The following is a 24,383-nucleotide window of genomic DNA, read 5'->3' on the forward strand; positions in this document are numbered from 1 at the left end:
CTTAGACAGCAAATTATTGAAAACAAAAAAAGTCATTTTATGTTATGAATCTCAGGCAGAGAAAAAAAATACTTGTAGTCCTCTTGACTGAAGTTGTCAGTAGTCCAGCAGGAGCAGTATATGCTTTGCAAAGCTAATCAGCAACAAAACATTCTGTTAGGTGTACGGAGTTTTACTAGTGGAATTATTTTATCACACTTGAATTGATCTCTCTTGCTTGAATCCCTCAGGATTTTATTATGTTTCCCAAAACACAGATATGTACGTGATATAGTTGCTCAGTGAGGAAAATCTGAGTTAACTGATTTGAGCACACTTGGTGGTATGGGATTTAAAATTACTTGTGTTGGTGTCTGCTTTGTATTTGAGGGGTGAACATAATGGAATCAAACTTCCAATGTGTGATCTGTTGTCAGCAGGATTCTAACCTGTTCAGCAAGACCTTGGTTGATTTTTAGTTTGTTGTCTCAACCATTCTGCCTTGGCTGCATGACAGATTCATGGAAACTTTGCTGGCTCTGGCCATGAAAAATAAGAGGATGGCATTAATGTCATCCTGTGTTGAGGCCGCTCCAGCTACTGACTGCTCTCCATGCTCAGAAGTCACTGCACTTCAGGAAATTGGTGGGAGAGTGTAGCTCAGGGTGTTGAGATCTCATGATTTCTAGGATGTCAGAATTAAGACCTTTTCAGACAATGCTTTGTATGACAGAAGGCAGAGCATCTTGAATTTCCCTTCACTTTGAAGAGCAATTAAGTAGCATATGTAGTATATGCAGTTTTCCTGAGACACTGCTGATTTTTGTAGACAAAATGCACAAAAAATCTTGCCATTTTATGTCTGTAATAATGTATTCTCTAAAGTGTGGGAGGACACACTGCTGAGAAGGTCAGTCGTGATTCATTATACAGACATGGAAACATCTTTTCATCATATTTTTGGCTTGCATCTTTTCAGATACTCTTAGTTGCCACTTCCCAAGTAAGCAGCTGAATTAATTGCTGAGCTGTAAATAATGGTAAAACCCCTTTGAAAACAGTGTCTTTGCAAAGTGGAGGCATATTTTAAAATTTCAGTGATTTTCCAGTGTTTCTTCTTTGGTGCTAAGAGGGAACAAGAAATTCACATCTTCATTCATGTACATACTTTGGTAAAAATCCTAATCCTTGAGCAATAAATATTAAATGCTTCCTTTGAGTTTCCCAGCAACTTTAAGCCCTTCTTGTATTGCACCCAAAGCACCTTCTCCAAGCACAGAAAGTCAAGACCAAAGATTTCATATCATAGATATGAAAATTATTTAACAGGGAGATTTTCTGGGAAATACTTGAAGAGCCATGGCACTGCACTGCACAGCCCAATTACAAAATCTCTCCAAACTGAAAATACAGCAACCTCTAAAAGAACCACAGAAGGCTTGGTTGCCCACTTACGTTCACCTACAACCAAGCAGTGGGTTAGAAGAGAATAAGAATCCAGATCATTAGCAATCCTCAGAAACCTCTGTTCTCTTGGCTTGGTACCCCTAATGACTTAGATACTGCATATGGAAAATTATTGCAAAATCTATACTGTGGATCGAAGCTCCTTAAGATCTTCATGCCCATCCTTGTACGGAAGCGTAATTGTCAGCGCTCTGAGCTCCTGTCCTGAGAGTCTAAATTAAGAACAAGCCTCTGGGCTGCTGCTGGGCCTGCAGTAACTTCGCAGGCTTTGTCCTCCCTCTGTAACCACCTGACCTGAGCTGCCCCCAGAATACAAATCCACTGTACCATGCTGTCAAAACAAATCACTAAGTATCAGGCGGCACTGCAGAGGAGACAGAAGCCAGGATCTTAGCAAAAGTAAAAGGTTGCTCTCTCATGCTTGCTGAGGAATTAAAGCAACCTAAATGCTTTGGCGGGAAGGAAACATTTGCCCTTCACCAAATGCTGCCCTGAGACCTGATCCAGAAAGCAATCAGGTCTCCCATGGGGAGATAAAGTGAGATGTAAGAAGGTTCTGCCCACCTATCTAAGAAGTGCACTCAACACACTGCAGCATGTGCAGGCCTTGGAGAAGGGACTCTGAGGACAGAATTTTCTGTTTACATTATTTGTGGAGGGGGCTGTGTACAGGTACAAAACAGGGAGAAGATCTGTGTAGGGAGTGAGTACTTGCCCCATTTCTCGTGTGATACGTGTTGAAGCATGTGGGTAATGCTCAGTGCTTAATGAATACGGAGCTGCAGGACAAGGTCACCCACAGCCTCCATCTGCATCAGTAATGGCACTGGGAGCCACCCTGGGCTCTAGGTATGCTTTTTTTGGGCTTTCCCTATGTTGCCTGCTGCCACTGCCCAGACCATTGTGGCAGATGTGGGCATGGCCCTGGCAGCTCCAGTGTCACCAGGAGTCCACTGCCAGGCACCACTGTGGTTCCATACCTGCTTCTGTTTACCCCTCACTGCTCTGTGAGGGAGCTGCTGTGGCAGGGGGTGGTTTGATCCCGTGAGTAAACTGACTTTGTAAAAGCACTGTGCGTGGATGCCTTTGGGAGGAGTGGGTGAGAAGATGGGAGAGGGCACTGAGTCTGCTGTTGAAATAATAAAAGAATAACTCCTGATTATATCTGGGCTGATAATCCCTAGGGAGCTAATACTGCCTTCAGTGACTGACACAGTTTATTTTTTGCTTTTCACCTGTGAGTATCTCCTTTGCCTCCCACGTACTACTTGCACCATCATTTCCTTACAACCTGCTCTGCTGCTTTCTTATAGGGGTGCGTGCTGGATCTGAATACATTAGTCCTTAATGAGATACACATTTAAAGCTTACCAGTTAGGTTATATCCCAATGTTCTTCTAAGAGAATACACTTCAAATATTTACAATTCAAAAGTAAGTTAATTTAAAATGCTACTAAGTTAAGATGATTCTACTTGCTTGAGCTAGTATCTCTATAGCTCATCAGAATTAAGCAAAATGTGGATGTGGAGATTTCAGTAGGGAGACAGACAGAATAATAAGGAAATCTCATTTCCATTTGTAAGAGTCCTAATTATCCTGACGGTTTAGAGGGAATCAGTTTTCCAATAAAAAAATACAAATGATGAAATTTCTTTAATCAGAGCACGATATGCAAGGCCTTCTCAGAATAGACTAACACAGACTTGAATGTTACATGCCTATAAATAATAAACCAATGTTTTTTGAAGAGTCTAAGGCTGCCATATGCAGAAGGGCTGTGATTTCCCCATCACTCATCTATTAGCTTTTGAACTCAGTGCCTCTTCCAAAAGTTGATGGAGAGAAGTCTCAAAACCAATTTCACTTTGACATATTTCTTGAAAATTGATGAGGCAATAAGGAAGAAATCAGCAGAATTGGGGAGGAGGTTTGTAATGTGGGCATGAAACATAAAACTGTAGGGAAAAAAAAACCTACATTAGTCCTACTTTTCATAACATATGTTTATTTTCATTTACAGTAAACTATGCAAGCTGATACCAAAATCTGTCAGAAGTCCGTACTTCGTTGTTCTGTTAATGGTGACTTGCAATTTATTGTATGCTTTGCCATTATTTTGAGGAGATTGTTGTTTTGTTTTATAGAAGTGATCTTTCTTACTTATCTGTACAGTTTGGAGGAACAGTTCAAGCACTGTTCTTTGGTCCGTTACATGAGTTTTGTGCCGTGATTTTACTGAAGACTCTATAATATATGTTATAAAGACAAGTTGAATATATTTGAAACTTGCATGCCAGATAAAGTGTGAGGAGAATAGAGGGTTTTTTTGAACTTAGAGGGGAAGCCTGCTGTTTTTGTAATGGAACAATTTTGAAACATTCATAAAGTGGCCTCCATGCTGGAAATAGACTTTCGATAGAGTAGAGGCTTATGATAAATTGTGATAAATTATGGAAATTATTTGATCTATGTGGCAGGTGGGGTTGAGGGGGAGGAAAAACTGGTAGCTGCACATCTTCTAGGGCAGATTACAACCTCTCAACCAGGTGCTAAACCCCTTTCCTCTTTTGTGCAGCTGAGAACAGTGTCTTTCTTGTAAATGAGTTCTCCTACAATGGTGACTGTTGGCTGAGAGTCTGAATTAAGAACACAGGAGGAAAAACAAAGGCACAAAGCACAAAGCCTGTTTAATTAGGATAAAAGATGCTCACCCCTGCCAAATCCTCCAATCCCAGTTTAGCAGAGCATAGGGGTTTTAGGGCTGAAAGGTCTGACTTGCTGACTTAGGTAAATGCAGTGCTTGGCAGATGAAGTCATGCATAATTAATTGTTCTTTGTTGCATTCGTTCCGATATAATGACTTGTAGAATTCACACTTATAGTAATTGATGTTTGCTGTGTGCTGGAGCTTCAGGACAGCCATTTAAGGTGGGGAAGGTGGGAACTGCACAGCATCTCTGACATCTGGCTGTTACCAACATGTGGGCTATAACTTTTTTTTTTTCTTTGCTTTGCTTGTTTCTAGTGTCTAAAACAGTACACGGAGCTGGCAATTCAAGAAGGTTGTGGTTCCCCTATCACATGTCCAGACGTGGTATGCTTGAACCATGGAACCCTACAAGAAGCAGAGGTATCTATAATTCTCATACTTCTTTCTTTTTCTCTCTCTCTCTCTCTCTCTCTTTTTTTTTTCTTTTTTAGTGTATATCCCCCAAATTTCTTTAGCTGTAGAATAATAAATATAATTACACAATTTTTCCTCCTTTTAATCACCTTTAATGAGCTTTTGGCAGGAGGCCTGACTGACAAGAGGTGATAGAAACAAACAGATGTTTTTCAAGGGTTTTGCTACTTTTTCCCTCCCTCTATGCCTTGGGGGAGAAGTTCCTTTGGCATCTGGACAGCCTCTGAATTACCCATGCAGGTGACTTAACCAGAATACCAGAATTGCTGAGCCTCCATTGGACTGTCAGTTCAATCAGATTTGATTTGACTGCAAACACTGTAATTCTTGCATCTTTCTTAAGAGCAAGAACTTGGATTTATGGTATGCAAGGCCAGAATTTCCTTGTGTATGTTGATCTTGGGCTGCAACAACCAATTGGCAGTCCAATATAATCATGCAGGGCTGTATAATTATACGGAAAGAAAGGCACCTGCACAACAGCGGGTAGAAGTAGGTCTTAAGAGATACGGAAGGCTTCTCTTGGGATACACCCAAGGGATGCTTGCTTGCCTGCTTTGTGAGGCAGGAATGTCCCTGCTGGGCCTGAGAATACAAGTAGGACCAAAAAAACCCCCAACCAAACAGAAAAAAATAAGATGGCTAAGGAATTTTGATTGGTTTCGTGCATTCTCTCAGCATTTGAGGAATAAAATGAAGGAGAATTAGATCTCCATCCTTGAACTGAAGACGAGAAGTTTGTCTTCTGGATTCTCTTGCGCCCTGTGCACACAGATACCATAACTGTGGCAGAAGTATATAATCCTGTTCAAATGCCATCAGTGACAGTGTGATTCCTGATACCAAAAATGACTTTTTCTCCAGAAAAAATTCTGGATCTGCTCTCTAGCATACATTTGAAATGTTATGTTTAGTTAAATCAGGTCATGGGACTTTCAGCTATGTTTGTTATGGTGTGCAGGCATATAGTGGAGCCTTTTATTTGGCTGAATCCAGCTATTGTGAAAAGTACCCAGCTGTTTCCCTTTCTCCTCTTTCTGCAAAGATACAGAGAGGATGTAGCAATGTCCTTCAACCCATTGCACCAGATTGAAGGCATCTAGCCTTTACTGAAAATCTATTTTTAAAGGAAAATTGCCAAATGACAGGTAGAATTCTGCTCTGTTCAACCAGGGTTATAGTGCTACAGGAATTAAGAAAGATGTATTTCCCCTTAGTAAAGGACACTCCGGGGGTATTTAATAATGGACCACCGGCCTAATCCTTGGGTGTTTTTTGGCCTAACAGCAGAATGACTAAACAGCCCAAATGTGCATTTGTGTCCCATGGATGACTGAATGTTCTGACACTCCCTTTTGGCAATGTTCTTGAAACACAAGCCTTCTGCTTGAATAGCAAACAAATCCCCAACCTGGTTAAAATTACTACTTATGTATTTTACCAAGTATCTACTTCTTTAAGGAAAAAAAAAAAAAAACAAACAGAAAAACAGTAAGAAAGACTAGACTGACTCCATTCACATTCTAAAAGAACAGTATGTAAACTACAGATTTCTGTATGAACACTCTATTCCTTTTTTTCCCCCCTATAAATAAAGACTGTTCCTTGTGAAAATGTGGCCTTTTAAAGCTATTTCTTAAAAAACCTTACCAGATGATACAGAATGTGCTTAACTAGGGCTATTGTTTGGCATGGAAGTACTGTTTAGAGTTACAGTTTATTCCTTACACTCTCAAACGCCTGGTGTAAAAGTAGGAGGCTTCTCACCTCTGGGGGGGGTCTGGATTTTTTGTCTCTGGCTTCTGTCGGGACAGGGTTCCTCACCAGGACCATGTTATGAGGAATGACATGTTGCATGTACTGTGGGGAGAAACAAAAATAAAAGGTCCTTTTTATCTCCTCTAAGATGGCATCAGTGTTTTGAAAAGGTGTATTTTTCATGTCTTGTTCATTTCAGACTATGCTGTGACTGCTGTTCATCAGATACTATTACAATTTGGAGAAAAAATAGCAGTTCAAACTGTCTTTGTCATGGACATGTTGCTAAATTGGGTCTTATACTTTGGGCTAAATGCATCTCTTTATGTTAGCTAAAGCAGTTGTTTTGTCCTGTTTTTTGAAACGCCTTTTGCTGTAGCCTGCACAAGGGAGATAAAGATGATTATTTTAGACATAATTTGAAGTGAAGGAAAGCCTTTTCATTGACTTCAGTGCATTTTGGCTTGAGCTTTCTTCAATAAGGAAACTGAACAAGTAGTAACAAAACTTATAAGTATATATAACACAGTATAGCTATGAACACAGTATAGCTATGAAAGTTCCTCTTCTCCCTCTCAAGGTTCTTATTCAAGGTGTGTAACATTCCTTCAGTGCTTTCCAGTGACCTGTTTGTCTTCGTTTGGACAAATCAGAATTAAGTCCTGTTTATTTTCTCAGTAAAATTATGAAGAGTTTGTCTGTTTTGGTCCTAAATTACTAGAGCCTTTTCAAAGCTCTTGCCTTGCTTCTGATTTGTGTTCTTCTTCAGTTGCTTTTGGGGAATGGAGGGAGGGAAAAACTCTGGTTAACAATTTAAACACAGAATAGAATTTCTTCTTGTATGTCTCATGAAGAAATGAGCAAGTGTGAATAGTAGGAATGTGTTTCTCTAGAACAGTTGAATAGTTCATTCGTGCTTGAGGAATAAACTGCTTATTCATAGAGTATAGGAGATGTTGGGAATGAAGGTTTTACTTTCTGAGGTCCCTCTAGACCTCAGAAAATAATGTTCCAGGTTTTTTGTTCTTAAAATGCATAAAGTGAGAAGTCATTTGAATTAGAAAATTGTACTTTTCAGTACTTTGAAAATATGTTTTCTGAAACCCCTCTGGCTTGGCTTTCTTTTTCCTTCAATAAAATCTAGTTGAAACTGGTTTATTTCCCAGTAGGTTTTTTGTTTTGACAAATAGTGCATTCAAACAGAAGGAACTGTTCCACTGAAGTGCTTGAAATCAAGTGCAATCCTAGGTCACATCTAGATACCTGTTACATCTAGATAGCAGCTGCTTGTAGTATAGCTGTCTTGTAGCAGAAGTAAATGAGGGGTGGTGGTGGTAAGGCAATGGTTTTGGCTACAGACTTTTTTTCAAATAGCTGGTTACCCAAAACAGGGGAAGTTCAAAAGCAATCTTGTTAAACAAAATGTTTGCCCTTTCAAGCTCCAGTGGCACAATAAACAGATTACTTGGATTCCTTCCTGGAAGCAGACGGTAGAAGGAACATCTTATGTTAATACAGTTCTCTTTAAACACGTAGACTTCTGTCTAGGATGTTTCTGTCTCTCTTGGGAACTTGCTTCATTGATTTAATTGGACCAGTTAATATCCCTAATCTAAATAAGGGGTAATTTATCATGCTTTGAAATTATTTCGCTTGGCTATGAATCAGGGTAAATCTCCACTGCATACAGGGACTTCTACTGTAATACTCACTTGGATAATATTTAGGGAATTGTGCTTTGCTATTTCTGATTCCTGTATTGTTCTAAGGTTTATAACATCGATGAAGTGATCCATGTATACATAATCTGATTTGGATTAAAACTGTGCAACAGTCGGTAACGGAGGCACTGATTTGGGTTCTTAAGTTTGTCCAGAACTACTCCTTTGCATGCAGTGCAGGTTCTGCTCATTATCCCTCTGTCTGTGTGAATCTGTGATCCACACCAGTGCTAACCTGACAGAGGGTTGTCAGCACTCTGTAAAGCCATGCTGAAATAGGACAGTAACCCTGATCTTAGAATTCTTAATTGTGTTATATTCCATATGTAGCCAAACACAAAATTCTACTGGGACTCGGTCTAAAATATCAGTTTTATTTTTAATGTCAAAATTGGTTTACGTTTTGCTGCAGAAGAGATTGAAATGGTAAAGTGAGAAGGAATGTGAGAAAATGTTGCAGGCTGACTGGTCTTATTCAGGGTCAAAATAAAAATTTTTGTTCTTCTTATTTACTTGTTTTTAAATAAAACCTAGGGGAGCAAGTGAGAGAGCCTTAATTTTGTTTTTATTTGTTGCTAAATAAGAGAAGAGCTCTTTAATGGAGAACATGAATAATTTAGTATTTCATTATGACTCTGGTGAGCATGGTAGCTTGACAAAGAATGTTGTGGGTGTAATTTCTAACAGCATAGAGACTGAGCTCCCATACCCCTTTCAAAAGCAAGCCAGAGCCCCTGTTGGAACCGTTTTACACTGCTTGCAAAAGAAGACACTGTCTCTGTGAGTGGGGCTTTGGCAGAGGTGGGCATTGCCACCCTGCCAGTGTGGGATCTGCCCTTGCCACCTGTCTGCTGAAGTGAGAAAGGGATAAGCTTTTGTCCTGCTGAACTTCCCTCCCTTGGCATTATCAAGGTTTGATTCATATGGGTGTGAAAGGAAGTAAGATCTATTCAATTTGCTTGATTGCCTCTTGCATCTCTCTTGAAAGTCCAAGAATAGGTGGAGTAGTGATTTTCCCTTTCCACTGTGGTAGCCAGTGTTTAAAAACAGGGGAGTTGTTCTTCCTTGGGTCCTGGTTACTACACTGCCTGGGAAAGTTTGCTGCAAAATAACCAAATTATTTTGAACTCTTTCAATTTTCTTTCTTTGCTCTTTTTTCTCATGTAGTAGCAGGGACCCAGGTTATTGTGACACATTTCATGACATGATCTTTTTGGATGCTTGACAAGGATCCAGCTGGAGCCCTTTGTGGTACTAGGCCTTCAAAATTTTGCTTTTGTCCATCAATATTTTTACTTCAGGTGAATGCTGCTGTTCTTAGCAATAGCTCTTGTGTGTTCTTGTGCTGTGTAGAAAGAGTATTTTAACTGCAGATATTGCTTTCAGAGTATAGGAAATCAGAAAACTTATTTCAACTCCTAACAGCCTGATAAGTATCAAATCAAGATATTTTCAGGAGAGGGCAGTTTTGACTGTATTTTTGACTGTATTTTTTTTATTAAAACCCCCAGTATTAAATAAAAAAAAAAAAGAAAAAAAGTTCACCACACTGTCCTCTAGCATTTCTGCATTTCTTCCTACATTGAATAATTTCACAGCATAGAATAAGAAAAGCCTGCTTTCTGGTATGCTCATGGTCTTCCTCTTTTGGCTCTTTGGTATCTGCTGGGTTGCTGGTTTGCTGCCTCCCCAGATTTCCATACCCCGACCAGCCCAGAGACATGAGTGATTGTGCAGGAGAGGAGGTGTATGGGATGGACAGACACCCAGGTGGGGCTTGAGAAATTGTCTGGAAATGTACATTTAGACTGATGCCAAGAAGTAGGAGATAAACACCTAATCCCCTTATTGTACTTACCACTATCCTTCTTGATTAGGTATAAATGAGATTAAAAGTTCCCTGAGGAAAGGATTTTCTGGTTTTTCATAGGGACCTGATATTAATGTTTGTTTTGTTGGTTTTTTTTTTTTTTCAATTAAGTTTGCACATACAGCTTTCATGTGGCACTGAATTCAAGCAGCAGGAATTTGTGCATTGTTTTCCTCGTGCCTGAAGATTCTAATTCTGTGAGAGGCTTTGGCTCAGCACCTCTCAGGCTGACCCGTGTGCAGGTGCCCTCAGGACCTGGTGTTTCCAAGCCTGTGGGAGTCAGTGGCACAGGTGATGGGCTGCACGCAGGGAAGGGGAAGCTGAGCTATGAAGAGGATATGTAGGAAAAAGAGTGGAGCTGAGTTAAGCCAGAGGGGAAAGCTGGCATGGTAAGCTCAAGTTTTCCCCAGGAGAATAGGAAGCTTTCAGCATTGCCTCTGCTTCCTGTTGAGACCTGCATTAAGATGCATAACTCTGCTCCCACTGTAATCAAAAAGGCTGATTTTTAATACATGGGAAATTCTGGGCTCAGTAGAACTGCTTTTGAAAAAACTGTTTGTTAGAAGTAAAAGCAAGTACAGAAGGACCTTGGCCAACTAAACAATTCACTCAAGTGACTCTTACAGCATTGACGCTCACTCTTCTAATTACTTGTAATGAAGGCAAATTTAAAGTAGTTGCCCGTGCTCACCCAGCTAGAGAAATGCAGATGACTTTTCACTTTCCAAACTATTTATATGTGAAGCTGCCCTGGGGAGGAGAGGGCAAAACTGAAATGATATGTCATTGCTGAAATTGCTAAACTTCATTCTTTTTACCCATTTGATTTAGGGGTTTTTTTTGTGTTTTCCAAGACTGTTTCATCTGACTTCTGATGAACAGCTGAAGAGTTTCCCAGAAAAATCTCCGTGTCTTACGGTCATAATAATCTTAAATATTAATTAATTACAGCCATATGAATCTTTAAATTATTAAATCTTGACATAATTTGGATTCATTTTTGTATTCCTCTGGCTTAGGTTAAACAAATGATCCAAGCATCTGCTACAAAATACAGTTGTGTGCAATCAAGTCCAATTGATTTGAGATATTAATAAAGCAATTTTGTATTTTATAATACAGTTTTTTTCCCATCTATGAAAGAGAATGTATTGACAGCATGATATTGAATATATATTGGATTTTTGTCATTATATTTACTCTCATGAGTGCTATACCCCGTAACTGAGGAGGACAGCAAGGGCCAGTGTCCACTTCACTGAGGGCAAATTTTGCCCTTTACAATAATCTGAAGGACTGTGGTAGGATACTGGATATGAGATTTGAAAGCCTGTCACTTTGAAGCTGTCAGTTCTACACTATCTCACAGTGCTTCAAATGATCAGGTCCCAGGTCTTATATTAGTCTAGGTTTATTTTCAGTAAAAGAGAAAAATATTTCCAGTGCTGGTACAATATTACAAATGGATCAGATAAAGAGAACAGTCCCACATTCTGAATCTAGCAAACATGTGACTCCTGAAGTGCCTATGAAGTTTCTTTAAACCCCTCCATACCCTGTATGCAGGTTTGCTTATTAGTTTTAAATAGGGCACTTGGTCTTCTTAGGTAGACTGTTAATTGGAATTAGAGCATTTAGCCTTTTAGGCTGCTAGTTTAATTACGGTAATGTGCAAAATGTATCAGCAAAGCCTGCTTGTCTATACCAATTAAATTTGTTAACTTCAGTCGGGTTCCCAATAGGCTGCTCTGTGTCTAAGGCAAATTCCAACAGCAATGGCATTAGCTGTCTTGGCCCAAGCCGCATGAAATGAATCAAAAATGGAAACCAGACTGGCTTTCAGTTCCCGAGAGCTAAGTGGCCCCTGCCATTAACACTGGGAGACATGAATGAAGAACCATTCATTTGAGTTGTATTCTTGTGCATGAACAGCATGCTGCAATCTCCAGGGCTGGCAACGTCACCCTTTGTTACACTAAACCAGCATGAAATAAAACTGGGAAGCCTGAAGTAAATAGGGAATTGACAGAGAAGGGTTTTGTGTGCATGGTAAGAAAGACATGGGTTGAACTACTGGGTTGTGTGGCTGAAATAGGGGAGGTTAAGAACTACTTTTTTAAGTTTTGGAGAAGTCAGGATATGGAAGAACATGGTACTGAAAGCAAGCAGGAACAAAAAGGTGAATTTGAAAGCCAGCTCAGGACAGCAGGTGTGTAGAATATAGTGCCTATTAACTTTTTTAAAGTTTATATTTCTAATGCTTATTTTGTGTATTTCTCATTTCAGATTGCCTGTTTGGTTCCTGTTGACCAGTTTGAGTTATACAAGAGGTTGAAGTTTGAACGAGGTGTGAAGCTTTTTGTTTCTATTACATTCTCTTTTGTCAGTGGAAGCAGCACTGTTATATATGGCAGAGACAGAGCCTGTTGAGTGAGTTAAGGAAGAGACAGAGAAGATGTCTTTGCTTTGAAATAGTTTAAGAGCAGTCACTAGGTCTGACTGTGTTCCACAGACAAATTTGAAATTCTCTGTTTTGCAGAATCAAAAAAGCAGCATCTTAATGAATTACCAGACTTCTCAAGCTTGTGGGCAACACTCTCAGCCTGTGTGCCTGGGGCTCTGTTGTTCTTCCGATGGCATGTTCATCTTGGGTCCTTGAGCTGGTTGTACTGGTAGAACTTGTCGAGGTGCTAGAGGCTGATGCTGGCCAGGGCACACAGTCCTTTTACACATCCAAAGGGGTCATCAGAGCTTCTGGGGGACACATATTCTGAAATGCAGTGTGAATTTCTGCAAGCATCTCTGCAAAATAGATTTGCTTATGTAGAAGCCTCATGTGTGTTCATCTAGTAGTTTTATTGCCCAAGGAATAGTAGATCCACTATTTCCTTAGGAAGGCCTACTTTGTAAAGAAGTTTAAAACTGAAAGTCTCACTGAGGCCAAGCTTTCCTATGCCCAGAGGTCACTCTTCTGCATCAAGAGATGGTTCCTTGACAAGGCTGAAGAATAAACTTGCTAGTCAGAAAGATGAGATCCCATTCCTGGTTTTAAATACTGTTTGAAAGTTTCAGCTGGAAGGTGCAGTGTTTTTCAAAGAACTCAGTGCATGGTAGCATGCAGAGTGGTGTGTCTGAGACACTGCCCCATTCTGCCTGTTCTCAAACTTTCCTTGAAAGACTGTATTTATATTCTTGCTCTGTATGCCTGCTTAGATGCAGTGGATTGTGTAAGGCAATGCAGAGGTCTATAAAAATTAAGCAGAGTGATGCACTTGAAAAGTTGGTCAGGTAGAAGAATATATAGGTTTTTACAGAATCTCATTTGACATGAATCCTTGTGAATGACTACAAGGTAGAAAAACTGCAAAATACTCAAAAATGCCCCAGAGTTTATGGGCAAGTGCAGATTGTAGATATGATTTTCAGGCACTCAGGTCAAAAGAAAAAAAATCCTAAACCTGTCTTATATTTTTTATTTCTTTCTTCTGTTTTACCACTTTCTTGTTTATTCGTACAATTTCTTACGAAGTCTCTCCAGTTCATAAGCTAAGTGGCTTGTCTACAGTCCTAGACAATGGAAATCAGAGCTTGTTAAATCACCATATTAAAGGGTTAAGAAAAAGAGACTTTCTTGCAATACATTAATCTGTTTTATGTAAAACCTTTTTTAACTGAAGCCTCTGAAATGATTGATTTCCTGGTAGCTCTTCCTCTATAACTAGCCAAAGCTGAACTCATGATCTTTTGCCCATCTCACTGTTACTTTTTTTTTTGTTTCCTGCCTCCCACACAGAGAAGTCCGAAACTTGTCTATTTTTTAAACCTCCTTTCCTTTTCTTTCTTGCCTAAGTCTGACAAATCCTCTTCCACCTCTGCTATCTCTCTTCATTATGATTCTAAGATCTGTCCTTGCTCCTTTATGATAAAACTGGTGTCCAAGCAGCAGACTTAGACATAGCCCTTAGCCCTTTTGCCTTGCCTTTTGGCCCCAGCAATAAATCCAGCTTACTGATGTCTGGGAACAACGATTCCTGCTAGGTAAAGCTCTGACCTGGACACCCAGCACTAATCCCAGCCTTAGCCAAGACCTTTTGCCTATCCTGGCTTTAGTGCTGTCCCCAAGGCTGACCTTTCTGCACTCGTCAGTGGGACTTGGCTTATTGGCTTCTGCTGGCCAGGAGCTCCATTCTCAGACCTGAGCCTTACCTGGCAAAGCCTGCCTGCCCTGGTCTGACACTCTTGTTCTTGAATTAACAATAAACCTCACTGATGGCATCTGCTGTGGATGAATTCTGACCCAGAATCTGTCCAGAGACTCCTTCCTGATCTTCAAGTGATTGGTAGAGCCCTTCCAGACATTTTCTATTGTGAGATGAATTTTGAGGAAAATTTGAAACACCCCAAGAAGGACTTATACATCCAACAGCTATTTCCCCCATCCCCCATCTTCTATGTTAATAGAATATATTTCTTCTCATTTTCATTGCTTTCTTTTTTTTAATGGGCCAATAATATTGTGTGAAAACATAGTGAGAAGTAATTGGTATAGAATGGTGTATTTATAGACAATTGTTAAATTTAATAATAGATGCACTGATAATACGCTATTCTCTTGTGAGTTTTGTGTTCTTAAAATTCAAATGTGTTTTTAAAAACAAGATTTTTTTGCATATCTGTAACTTCTCTGCATCCAGTCAGGGCTAAGCCACAGAGCTTCTGTGAAGCATATTTATTAGAAAAACAGGAATTGCTCTATGTCTATTTAGGATGGGCTTGATGTAATCAACAGAAATAAAGAAACACAGGAATGGTAAGTGGTTAGGGCACATGCATTATGTTTGTTTCTGGGACAGTTACGCAGTCGGCTGAGTGGTAGATGAAGAGAATCTCCATTTTATGCCTGACTCAAAAGCAGTCCGTTTTAAATGGAGGTTTCTGTGAAATACAGCCATAGTCTTATCCTTCCAGTGAGTACCTCTTCTGAGCCAGAAATTTTATTCTTCAGGGTGCTGCATTCCCCCTGTCTGCCACCCACATCTCACCTGCTGGCTTGCATTTTTTATGAAAACTGGCCAGATCCCTGCCCAAAACTGGCACTGTTTGGAAAGACTTTTACTCCTGAGAGTGGAGGGAACTGTGACTGAACTGGCTGCAGGGAAACAGGGGAAAGGTTTGGAAGAGAAATGGCCCTAACCAAGAGATGGAGCAACTTGCCAGAGCAGGATGATAACCTCTTTCCCTTTTTTGGCTGTGCCTTTTTAGTTTTTTCTGGTTTCGCTTTTACTCCATGGTAAACCAAACGTATGAGACAGCATGGATTGCAAAACACCATCTGTAGGTTCTTTGTAAAATGGAGGAAGTAGGAGAGGAGGGACTTTCATCTCTTGCATTACATCTTGCTGCAACAAATTCATAAAAAACAGATTTACAACCCAACTCCCTTCCTCCCAGTGATGTCAAAACCAGACATTCTGTCTTTCACCCAAACACAGGATAGGGGAATTTAGTTTTCCAGAGCTGAATTTTCAACAGAAAATATGCAGAACCTATTGTGTGAAGGATTAAATTCAATAGCAAGTACTAGGCCATAGTCTTACACAATTCAGAGTTTCTTTTAAGAGACACCAAAGGAACATTGAGAAATTAAAATTTCTCAGTCAGGACCTTACCTTTTAAAAGTATGTAAATATGAAAAGTTACTTGATTTGCTGTGGCTCTTTTCTCCCTACTAATGAAGCTGAGAACTAATTTGTTTTTGCTTTCATTCAGTAGAAAGCAAAATGTTTGTTTTGGGAGGTAAAGAATGTGTGTGCAAGACAGAGAAAAGAATGCAACTAGATCCATGAAATGGCTGAAGGTAGATGATACAGGTGTTTTGCTGTCACTGCCTAAATTGTAGGTGACAACCTCTGCATGGAAATAGAAATTCTCTACATCTGTTGGAGCACTCTGACACAGACTCAGAAATTACCCGAAGTCAGAGCACTGTGTACCTGTGTGTCCTTCAGCCAGCAGAGAAGATGAACATCCATATATGCTTTCAGTAAAATTTGCCAGAGAACATATATACGAGGTCCTTGTGCAGCTTTTTGTTTCAAGTGGGACAACTAATTTTATCTGCTGGAGGTACCTTGTAATGGCTTTTGCCATCTCACAGTCAGTATTTATAATGACTTCAGAGACATCCCCTCCATCTATTTATTTTCAGTGATGGTACCAGAGAAGGAAGAGGGGCAAGGTAGCTCCTGCAGGCATGACAGCCCTTTTCTGGGGAGGCTCTGCAGGGTGTGAGTGTTCAGTTGCATCTCGTGGAATTGAGTAGAAAATGAGCAACAGTGAATATGTCCCAGCTGGGCTTTTGTTGCAAATTCCTTGAATAAAGATTGGGAAGTGAGAGAGAGGATCAGCATTTATCATTCTCTGCCTTGTGGTGATGACTGTAACTCAGTGTCTACACCCTGAATCTTGACTCCTGTAATGATCTAATACCAGACAAATAGTAATAATATGATACAGTGAATATTAACTGCAGTTTATAGATAGAGAAGAATAAATAAGGCATGGAAAGTGACATGACATTAATTTAATTCAGTCCTTCTGCTGTTTATATAGAAGTTACTGCATGGTTTGCATGTGTCAAAGACATGGAGTGGCCTAGTGTTACAAAAGACACATGCTTCTCAGCAAGCAGCAGTTATAAAAAGCAGGTCCCTATAAAAAGTCAAGGAGCACATTCTGTGTAGTGTATTTCTATTGTTGCAATGCTTTCAGTACAACCGCTTAGCAGGGCACAAATGCAGACCTGCCTAAAGAAGAGAAGGCCCAAATGCCCATGGGCGTGGGTGTGGAGCGCTTTGGCTTCCACACCCTTGTGCAGAACTGGGTGTTGTATACCTAGACATATGTCACAAAGACATATGGAACAAGGGGGGGACTGTATAAAGAGTTTTATTTCTCTCTCTGTTGCATTTCAGAAGTCCACTTGGACCCCCAGAGAACATGGTGCCCCACAGCCGACTGCCAAACAGTGTGCCACATCGCTCTGAGTGAGTCGGGAGCACCGGTGCCAGTGGAGTGCCCCACCTGCCACCTGACCTTCTGCTCCTCCTGCAAGGAGCCGTGGCACGGGCAGCACCTGTGCCAGGAAAACCAAACGACTCCAGTGCCGACTGAGCAGGGGTAAGATGGGAATCCACGACGGCCGTGCCGTCTTTTGGTTCTTTTCATCACAGGGCCTCACATCGGGTTCATGGAGCAACTTCCTTCTAGGTCCACAGATTCAGCTCAGAGACTGTCTCTCTGTCCTGGTGTTTCCTAAATACAATTCCAGTCTAAATATTACTTTAAATGATACATTTTATTTTTAAATATTTAATATTATCTGTGTATTTGTCAAGCTTGGGTTGCAATTGACACTTCTAAAAGGTGAAGCCCTCCAGGACTTTAAATCTGCCTAAAGGCTTTGTTCACATGCTAGAATTATGACCTGTGCCCATACAAAACATCCAATATACCGATATTGCAAGATCCAAATTTTGCTTATACTGTGATTAAGAAATCACCCCTGCTTAATATTTATAGAATCTCTGCATAGAAAAACCTTAACTCCTACACAGTGTAAATTTCACTTGGAGTGAGAAGCCTGATTTATGCTAATTTTCCTTAAGTGCAAACAACCTGCAGATCAGGTTGTAAAAGTCATTAATCTATAGATGAGAGACTTCTGTGTTTAAATTATCTCATATCTTTGGCTATCCATCTTTGTTTTCAGAATCATGTTATGTTGAGTCATGTTTTCAAAGTTTTCTATCATTTTTTTTTCAATAAATGAAAAACTTCAAACCTAGAGCATTCTACTTGCTAGAGACTCCATGGAATAGGAGTTGCCAAAAAGCTCTTGCTATGATTTTTCTTCTCTAGGTGTGATCTCTGGCTGTGGTGGAGTTTAAGCCCATTTTATTGAGACAAGGAGGATTCAGACAAGGATTATGAGTTGCATAATCCAGTCCTGTTAAATGAATTGTGCAAGGTCTCTGTAACAAAGTTCTAAGTTTTAATGCTTGCTATAGGTGATTAATTGTGGGTGTAGTGAGTGCTGGTTTTACATAGCATAAAGGAGCAAGGCAAGGGATTTTCACTTTTATGTGATATTAATAGTCTTACACCTAGTAGTGAGTATGTTTCAGTGTATTGTACTGAATATAAGAAGCTTCTCACACTGAGGACACTTAGGACAACAACATTAGATGCTCTGAAAAATAAGCACAATGCAAATCAGGCAGTGGACCTGAATACCAACAATTTTGTTCACATCTCACTTTAATGTTTCCTTACTTTTCTAGATTCCTTATTGGAGCAGAGACAGAGGCACCAATTAAGCAGTGCCCAGTTTGTCGGATTTATATTGAGCGAAATGAGGGCTGTGCTCAGATGATGTGCAAGAACTGCAAGCACACGTTTTGCTGGTACTGTCTACAGAACTTGGATGTAAGTGCTGCAGAAAAAACACCAGGATAAAGAATAATGGGGTTAGGGTTAGTCTGAGGCCCTGCGCAAGCTCTTTGTTAGTTCATTGCTATCCTAGCGAATTTCTTGGCTCAATTCAGCTTCTGACTCAGTTGCTTTCTCTTCTTTCACCCAGTCCTTTTATTTATATCAATATAGTTTTTTATTTCTTCCATAAAGGGTTATGGCCATGTCTGTGGGTCCCATGTTAGTTCTTTGAGGGAAATGGGACTAACGTTGCTTTCTGGAGGTTTGTTCCAGCAGTACCTTACTCTGATTCCCTCTTCCTAAAAACAGTTTGGTTGAGAGTAAGGGAAATAGATGTCTTCCACCTGTTTCAACAGGAAAGGACACAAAATGGTGTCTAAAAATGATATGGAACTGGGTGAAGGGGGTTGTTCCATGGTATGGTGGCTTAAGGGCTCCCTGCTAGGGAGGACTAGGTCTCCTTTACTAGTCCATCTCTAGTGGTGTGTTTGCTGAAGAGAATGATTGGCTGTTAGGCTTGAAGATAAAAATGTTGGATCATGAACATGGATTGTGAAGTGCATGTTGCTAGTTATTTCTCGAAGGTTGCAAACCAGTCTCAACTTGTGTGGACTTCAAGTATCCTAGCAGCATGAAGAGTCCTGGAAGTAATGCACTTGTATATATGGCAGCTTGCCCTTTTGGCACAGTCACCAGTAGCAACTGTGGGAGTGTGAAAAGGACTTTACCAGCACTTGAAATAAAATGTTATGTGCTGCCTAGCTTTTCTTGTCTTTTTTTGTACTCCATAGCCAGCAAACGAGACTTCCTCAGTCTTCATCCTTTACTTAGCATGCTAAACAGGTTTCCCTTAGTGTTATGTCCCCTTTCTGTGTGGGTGAATGTGCTTTTTCAACATGAGTCTTAGGGCTTGCCTCAGAGTACATGCAGTACACAGTGATTGCTTAACTCTGTGCTGAACCAGAAGAGTGTCACATTCTTGCAGACTCTGCAGACATGCCCTTATCGAGTTTTTGTCAGTTCAGAGGGAGAAAGAGAGAAACAAACTGTAGCTGTGTGATTCAAATGTAGTTTTTCTGAATGTGTGGGGGTTACAGGAGCTCCAGGCATAGATGAAGGTAATACCTGCAAAGCTAGAGAGCAGAGCTGAAAAATGAAAGGGGAAGCAGCATCAGGTTACAGCACAGTGGTTTCGGGAGAGTAATGCAGGGCATGAGTCTGAAGAAAAGAATGGGTAGGTTAATAAGTATTAATGGTAAAAGAGAAATGAAACAGGATTTTTGTACTTTTTGTATTTTCCTGTTACGTCTAAGAAGAGAACTACTGTGAAGTAGGTACAGCAGGAGAACAGAAGGTAAAATACTTCAGGAAGATGATCCCTCACATTGCTAGTTTTCAGAAATGCCTGTTGTTTTCAGTTCCCTTTATCATCACCAAATTATAGACCAAGTACTTGTGCAATTAGGTGAAACTCATGTGCTTATGCTTTTTAAAAGTGGAGGAGGAAAGATGCTGTATGACAGCTCAGGTGCCAAACATATGCCAATTTCTGAAACTGCAAGAAGTTACTCCAGGTAATTATTTAGAAGACAGGTGAACTTGTCTGCTGGCAGCTGGCAATTTCAAAGCAGTGCCAGGAAGGTTGTGTTTCTGCTGTGGTCTTGAACTTCTCCCTGCAGTTCTGTAACTTGCTCTTAAGCTTCTCCTTTTGTTTTTCAGAATGATATCTTCTTACGACATTACGACAGAGGCCCTTGCAGAAACAAGCTGGGCCACTCACGGGCTTCAGTGATGTGGAACAGAACACAGGTGTGTTCCTAGCCAGCTGGGCAGAGCTCTCATGCATGTATGAAGCAAAGAGATTTTAGCCTTCAGAGAAGAACCAAGATGACTATTTTCTTTTTTTTTTTTTTTTTTTTGTGACCTATACTAGGTTTATGCATGCACATGCATTTTTTTTCCATGCTATCTAAATATGTGTTTTTCACCACCTTGTCTTTCAGGTTGTGGGGATCCTCGTTGGACTAGGTATCATAGCATTGGTGACTTCCCCCTTGCTGCTTGTGGCATCTCCATGCATCATCTGTTGCATTTGCAAATCTTGCCGGAGCAAAAAGAAAAAACCCAGCCTGCCGACAACCTAAAACTCTGTGTCTTTTTGAGTCTCCATCTGTACAGCATATCTATGTGAGAAAGCACAATGGTTGTGTTTTGGTGCCATACCTACCAAATAATGCTCCCTTTTTTTTGCCAGTTCTTGGGATAAGTGCCTATTCTTTACAGGCTACTCTATCACTAACAAGTCCAGATTATTGTGTAGTACATGCAATGTTGGTTTTTGCTTCCTGAAGAGGAAAACAGGACACCATTCAGTACTTCATACCCTAATATGATCTACCGTTCAAGACTGATAGAACATTCCCATTTTCCATCAGCTGCACATGACCTGATCCTGCCGCATTACTCTGTCTTTGCAGATTCAGTCATTACTGTCGTGCTTGCTGTTGGTTTTTGGTGACACAGATTTCTCAGAAAGTTTTGGGTCTTTTTTGTGAAAGAGGGAGAGTGAAAAACCTTATTAGGTTCTTCTGTCTGCTAGCTTGTGTCCAGTTAAATGCAACAAACCATTCAGAAAATAGGTGTGGTAGTTTCCTGTCAATTAGCTGCCATGGCATTTCTTTCAGCATTGAAATCCATTTGATTTTTGCCATTGATCTCAACTACAGAAGTAAAAAAACAACAAAACTGTTTCTAAGATAGGACTCTCTTTTGAGAGACTGGACTTGAGAAAGCTGCTATTTTTTTCACATCAAACATGACATATTTACCATGAAATATTAGAAATACGCATATCTCCCTATCACTGGGCATGCCTTCTGTCAGTATCATGAGTGTTGCAAACTTACAGTGAAGGTAATATTGTATGAAAGACTGTGATACAGTTCCCATTTTGTGCAGAGTGTTGGGATTCTGGTTGGGTGTGTACAGAGTGGTGGCATGGGTGCAGATATACCAAGTACATATGGGCAGTCAGTGTATTTTTTTCAACAGCAAGAACCCTGTTAAAAAGTTATTGAAACCAGGCTAAGTCAAGCCCTCCTTCAAAATCTTGTGGACCTGCTGAAGTGAATACTTGAGAAATGCTGTGTAAATGTGACCTCCGTCCATTGGTGGGTATTTCTTTCGTCCTGCTCAAGGTTAACAAACTCTGTTACTGATATTTTAGTTATTCTAAATCTGAAAGGCTGTCATTTAATAAGTGCTTCATTTTAATTTGGTGCCTCACCACCAAACCAATTCAAACCCTGGTATCACTTACACCTGTATAAGTTCTCTGAAAGCTCACTGAAGAGCTGAAATTACTCCAGGGTCAGTCAGGAGTAGCTGAGATCAGACTCTGCTCCCTGGAGTTTATTTCCTTAATGGATGGTGCTTCTCACAACCAGGGCTGGTGGCGCTTTTGTTCTGGACTCCCGTCTGTTCATTCTATATCTGTGGGAGCAGATGCAAGTTTGCACTGTATAATTGGTTGTAATTCCAAACCCCTTTCCATAAGGGCTGCAGAGTTTGAAGGAGATGCTCAGCCCAAATGTGGTGTCGGGCTCGCTCTCCGCCCGGCTGCCTCTCTCCAAACACACAGCATGGGTCACCCGGAGAGTGCTGCGAGGGTGCTGTGAGTGCTGTCTGTGTGTGGTGTTTGGCTGAGCCTCAGGAACTTTGCCTTCTTGGCAGCTGTAAATGTGACCTTTTTTCTGTTTAACTTCGCTCTCTGGTTACTGTAACAAAAGTGGCAGGTTTTCTTCTTTTGAGAAAGTGTAGTCTGTTGAGCAGACTAGCAAGGACAGAGGCCTTAAATGATACTGTCTGTTTTACTTTTAAATTGATTTCTTTTATAAATACTGTCTGACTTTGCTACCAGTCGTGGCTGGAGGGCAGGCAGTGCTTGCCAGTGTGAAAGGCTGTATTTATTCTTCATCCTCAGCTTTGAAGGGAAGCAGAAGGGTAGACAGTACATTCTAAATACAGAGTGCAATGCAGGCAACTGCCATTTATAATGAATAAAGAATGTTTTCTGTATGTGTTTTCTTGAAGAGCACTAATGGTAGTGCTTTGGGGTACTTGTGACAGATTAAAGTGTCCAGCCCTTGGCTTTGCACTGTTTTTCTACCTACGTTTTTATGGCACTACTGTCATTTCCATTTTATTTATGAACTTGAAGTTGAAAGTTTTACTTCAACAAAGCCTCAAGGACAAAGATGTAGGAGCTGTACAGTCTCTTTAACCACAACCAGCATTGCAATGTACCAATATCCTTTGCATATTGAAATTTGAGGGTTTTTCATGTTTTGTGATCTTACTCATGACCAATGCATCCTTTGCTAGTCTGGTTTCTTTCCTCATCCTCTCCCTCTTTCTGTTGGCCCATTTTTGCTAAAATGCCTATTGGAATGAAGGTGTCAAGTCTTTTTTTCATTAATACTGTTGTGTTAATGAAACTGTCAGGTTCCTCCCTCTGCTAAAGAAATGCAGCTGAAAGCAGCTCTCTTGCTCTCATTTAAACCACCAGTTTAAATGCCTGGTGGGCGTACCAAACTGGTATAAATTAATCATGCAGCCTGGCAATCTCAGTGCCAGTCCAGGCATCTAAGAAATCTAGATGTGGATTGGTAGCCCAGGCTTTTGCTGGAGATCTTTACACAAAAACTGGATAAGGAGAGCATGAGCTACAGGCACCCCTTCCTTTGGCTGTGTAGGTGCAACAAGTGGACCAAGAAAGAAACTCTAGACATCTCCAGAACTTAAAACTAAAGCTTTACAATGATTTTCTTTAAAAGGCCATGTCCAATGCCCCGCGTATCCTGGTTTTTCACTGCATGGGAATACTTGAGCATGTGCATTAAGTAGACCCTGGCCTGGCTGAGTTAAGCATTACCTGTGCTGAAGTGCTGGGAGCAGGAAAGCCCTGTTGCTTTGTTTTCCAGAAGGCAGCTATTTTGCACCAACTAGCTAGGCTCAAAGAGTTTCCAGAGAAACTTTTTAGAGTGTTGGCTTTTGCTTTTGTGTTGCTTTGGTTTGTTTTTTAACTTTGTAAGAAACATTAAAGTCACTTTATAAAAGATTTATTGAAAGCATGACAAATAATACTAGTAATAATTAGGGAGAATGAAAGACGACAGGATTCTGACTACCTCTGACTCTTTTTAATCAAGGTATCTGTAAATCCGCTCTCCTGAGCTCCATCTGTGCGATGTAGTTGGTGCACATTACCAACTACCAGGCTTCACTGCTCTTCCCATCTCTCTTTTTGCCCCTGTGGCAGGTGGCTGGTGTGGGGGCAACAGCCAGGGAAGAGCTCAGGACTGTGGCAGTGCAAGTACCACACAGGAGCACATTACCCACCCTGGACTCATCACCAGTTTGTTCTTGGGCCTTTAACCACTGAGAGACACCTTGGGGGGTTTGGGCCTTTAATGTTACATTCACCTTTAATGTTACATTCTGTTCTCTTGGAGAACAGAAGTGGAAAGTACTCCATTCCTTCTGAACCAGGAGCACTCAGACCTTATGAAAATTGGGCTCTAGGTGTTTAAAGGTCAGTTCCTAAACTTAAGAGACCAGTGCTAGAAATCTGGATTTGTACTGCTTCTGGCCACAAATCTCCATGGACACATATCACATCATTTCCCACCAGTCACTGGATCTATGTCAGATACAGCTGAAGATCCTACTCAGCATCCAATGTCCTTGTGTTAAAATGAGGATGATGATACCTGCTCCCAAATCCATCTCTTAATAAAAAGAAGATATTTGTCATGCTACAGCATAAGTGCATCTCTACAGTATTTATTCCAGAACTATAGTGGGTGTTCAGTGCTGCCCTTCAGTAAGTGATGGTTTATTTTTGGTGT

At 40.5% G+C, this 24,383-nt stretch overlaps 1 protein-coding gene across 10 annotated transcripts in view; it reads left to right on the forward strand.

Moving 5' to 3' along the window:
• The window catches only part of RNF144B (ring finger protein 144B), an 89,082-nt gene extending 68,462 nt beyond the window's left edge, over positions 1-20,620 (forward strand). For 9 of the 10 annotated variants that reach the window (XM_068199933.1, XM_068199905.1, XM_068199942.1 and 6 more), the window contains 6 exons: positions 4,474-4,578; positions 12,268-12,328; positions 16,956-17,160; positions 18,324-18,468; positions 20,194-20,283; positions 20,478-20,620. In XM_068199933.1, coding sequence (XP_068056034.1) covers positions 4,474-4,578; positions 12,268-12,328; positions 16,956-17,160; positions 18,324-18,468; positions 20,194-20,283; positions 20,478-20,618 — 747 coding nt within the window. In that variant the 3' untranslated portion in view covers positions 20,619-20,620. The remainder of the gene's footprint in view (positions 1-4,473; positions 4,579-12,267; positions 12,329-16,955; positions 17,161-18,323; positions 18,469-20,193; positions 20,284-20,477) is intronic. The other variant, XM_068199962.1, reaches the window with a different exon arrangement.
• Positions 20,621-24,383: the final 3,763 nt, after the last annotated feature.

Source organism: Anomalospiza imberbis, chromosome 1 (genome assembly GCF_031753505.1).
Source record: "Anomalospiza imberbis isolate Cuckoo-Finch-1a 21T00152 chromosome 1, ASM3175350v1, whole genome shotgun sequence".
NCBI classification, from domain to species: Eukaryota; Metazoa; Chordata; class Aves; order Passeriformes; family Viduidae; genus Anomalospiza; species Anomalospiza imberbis.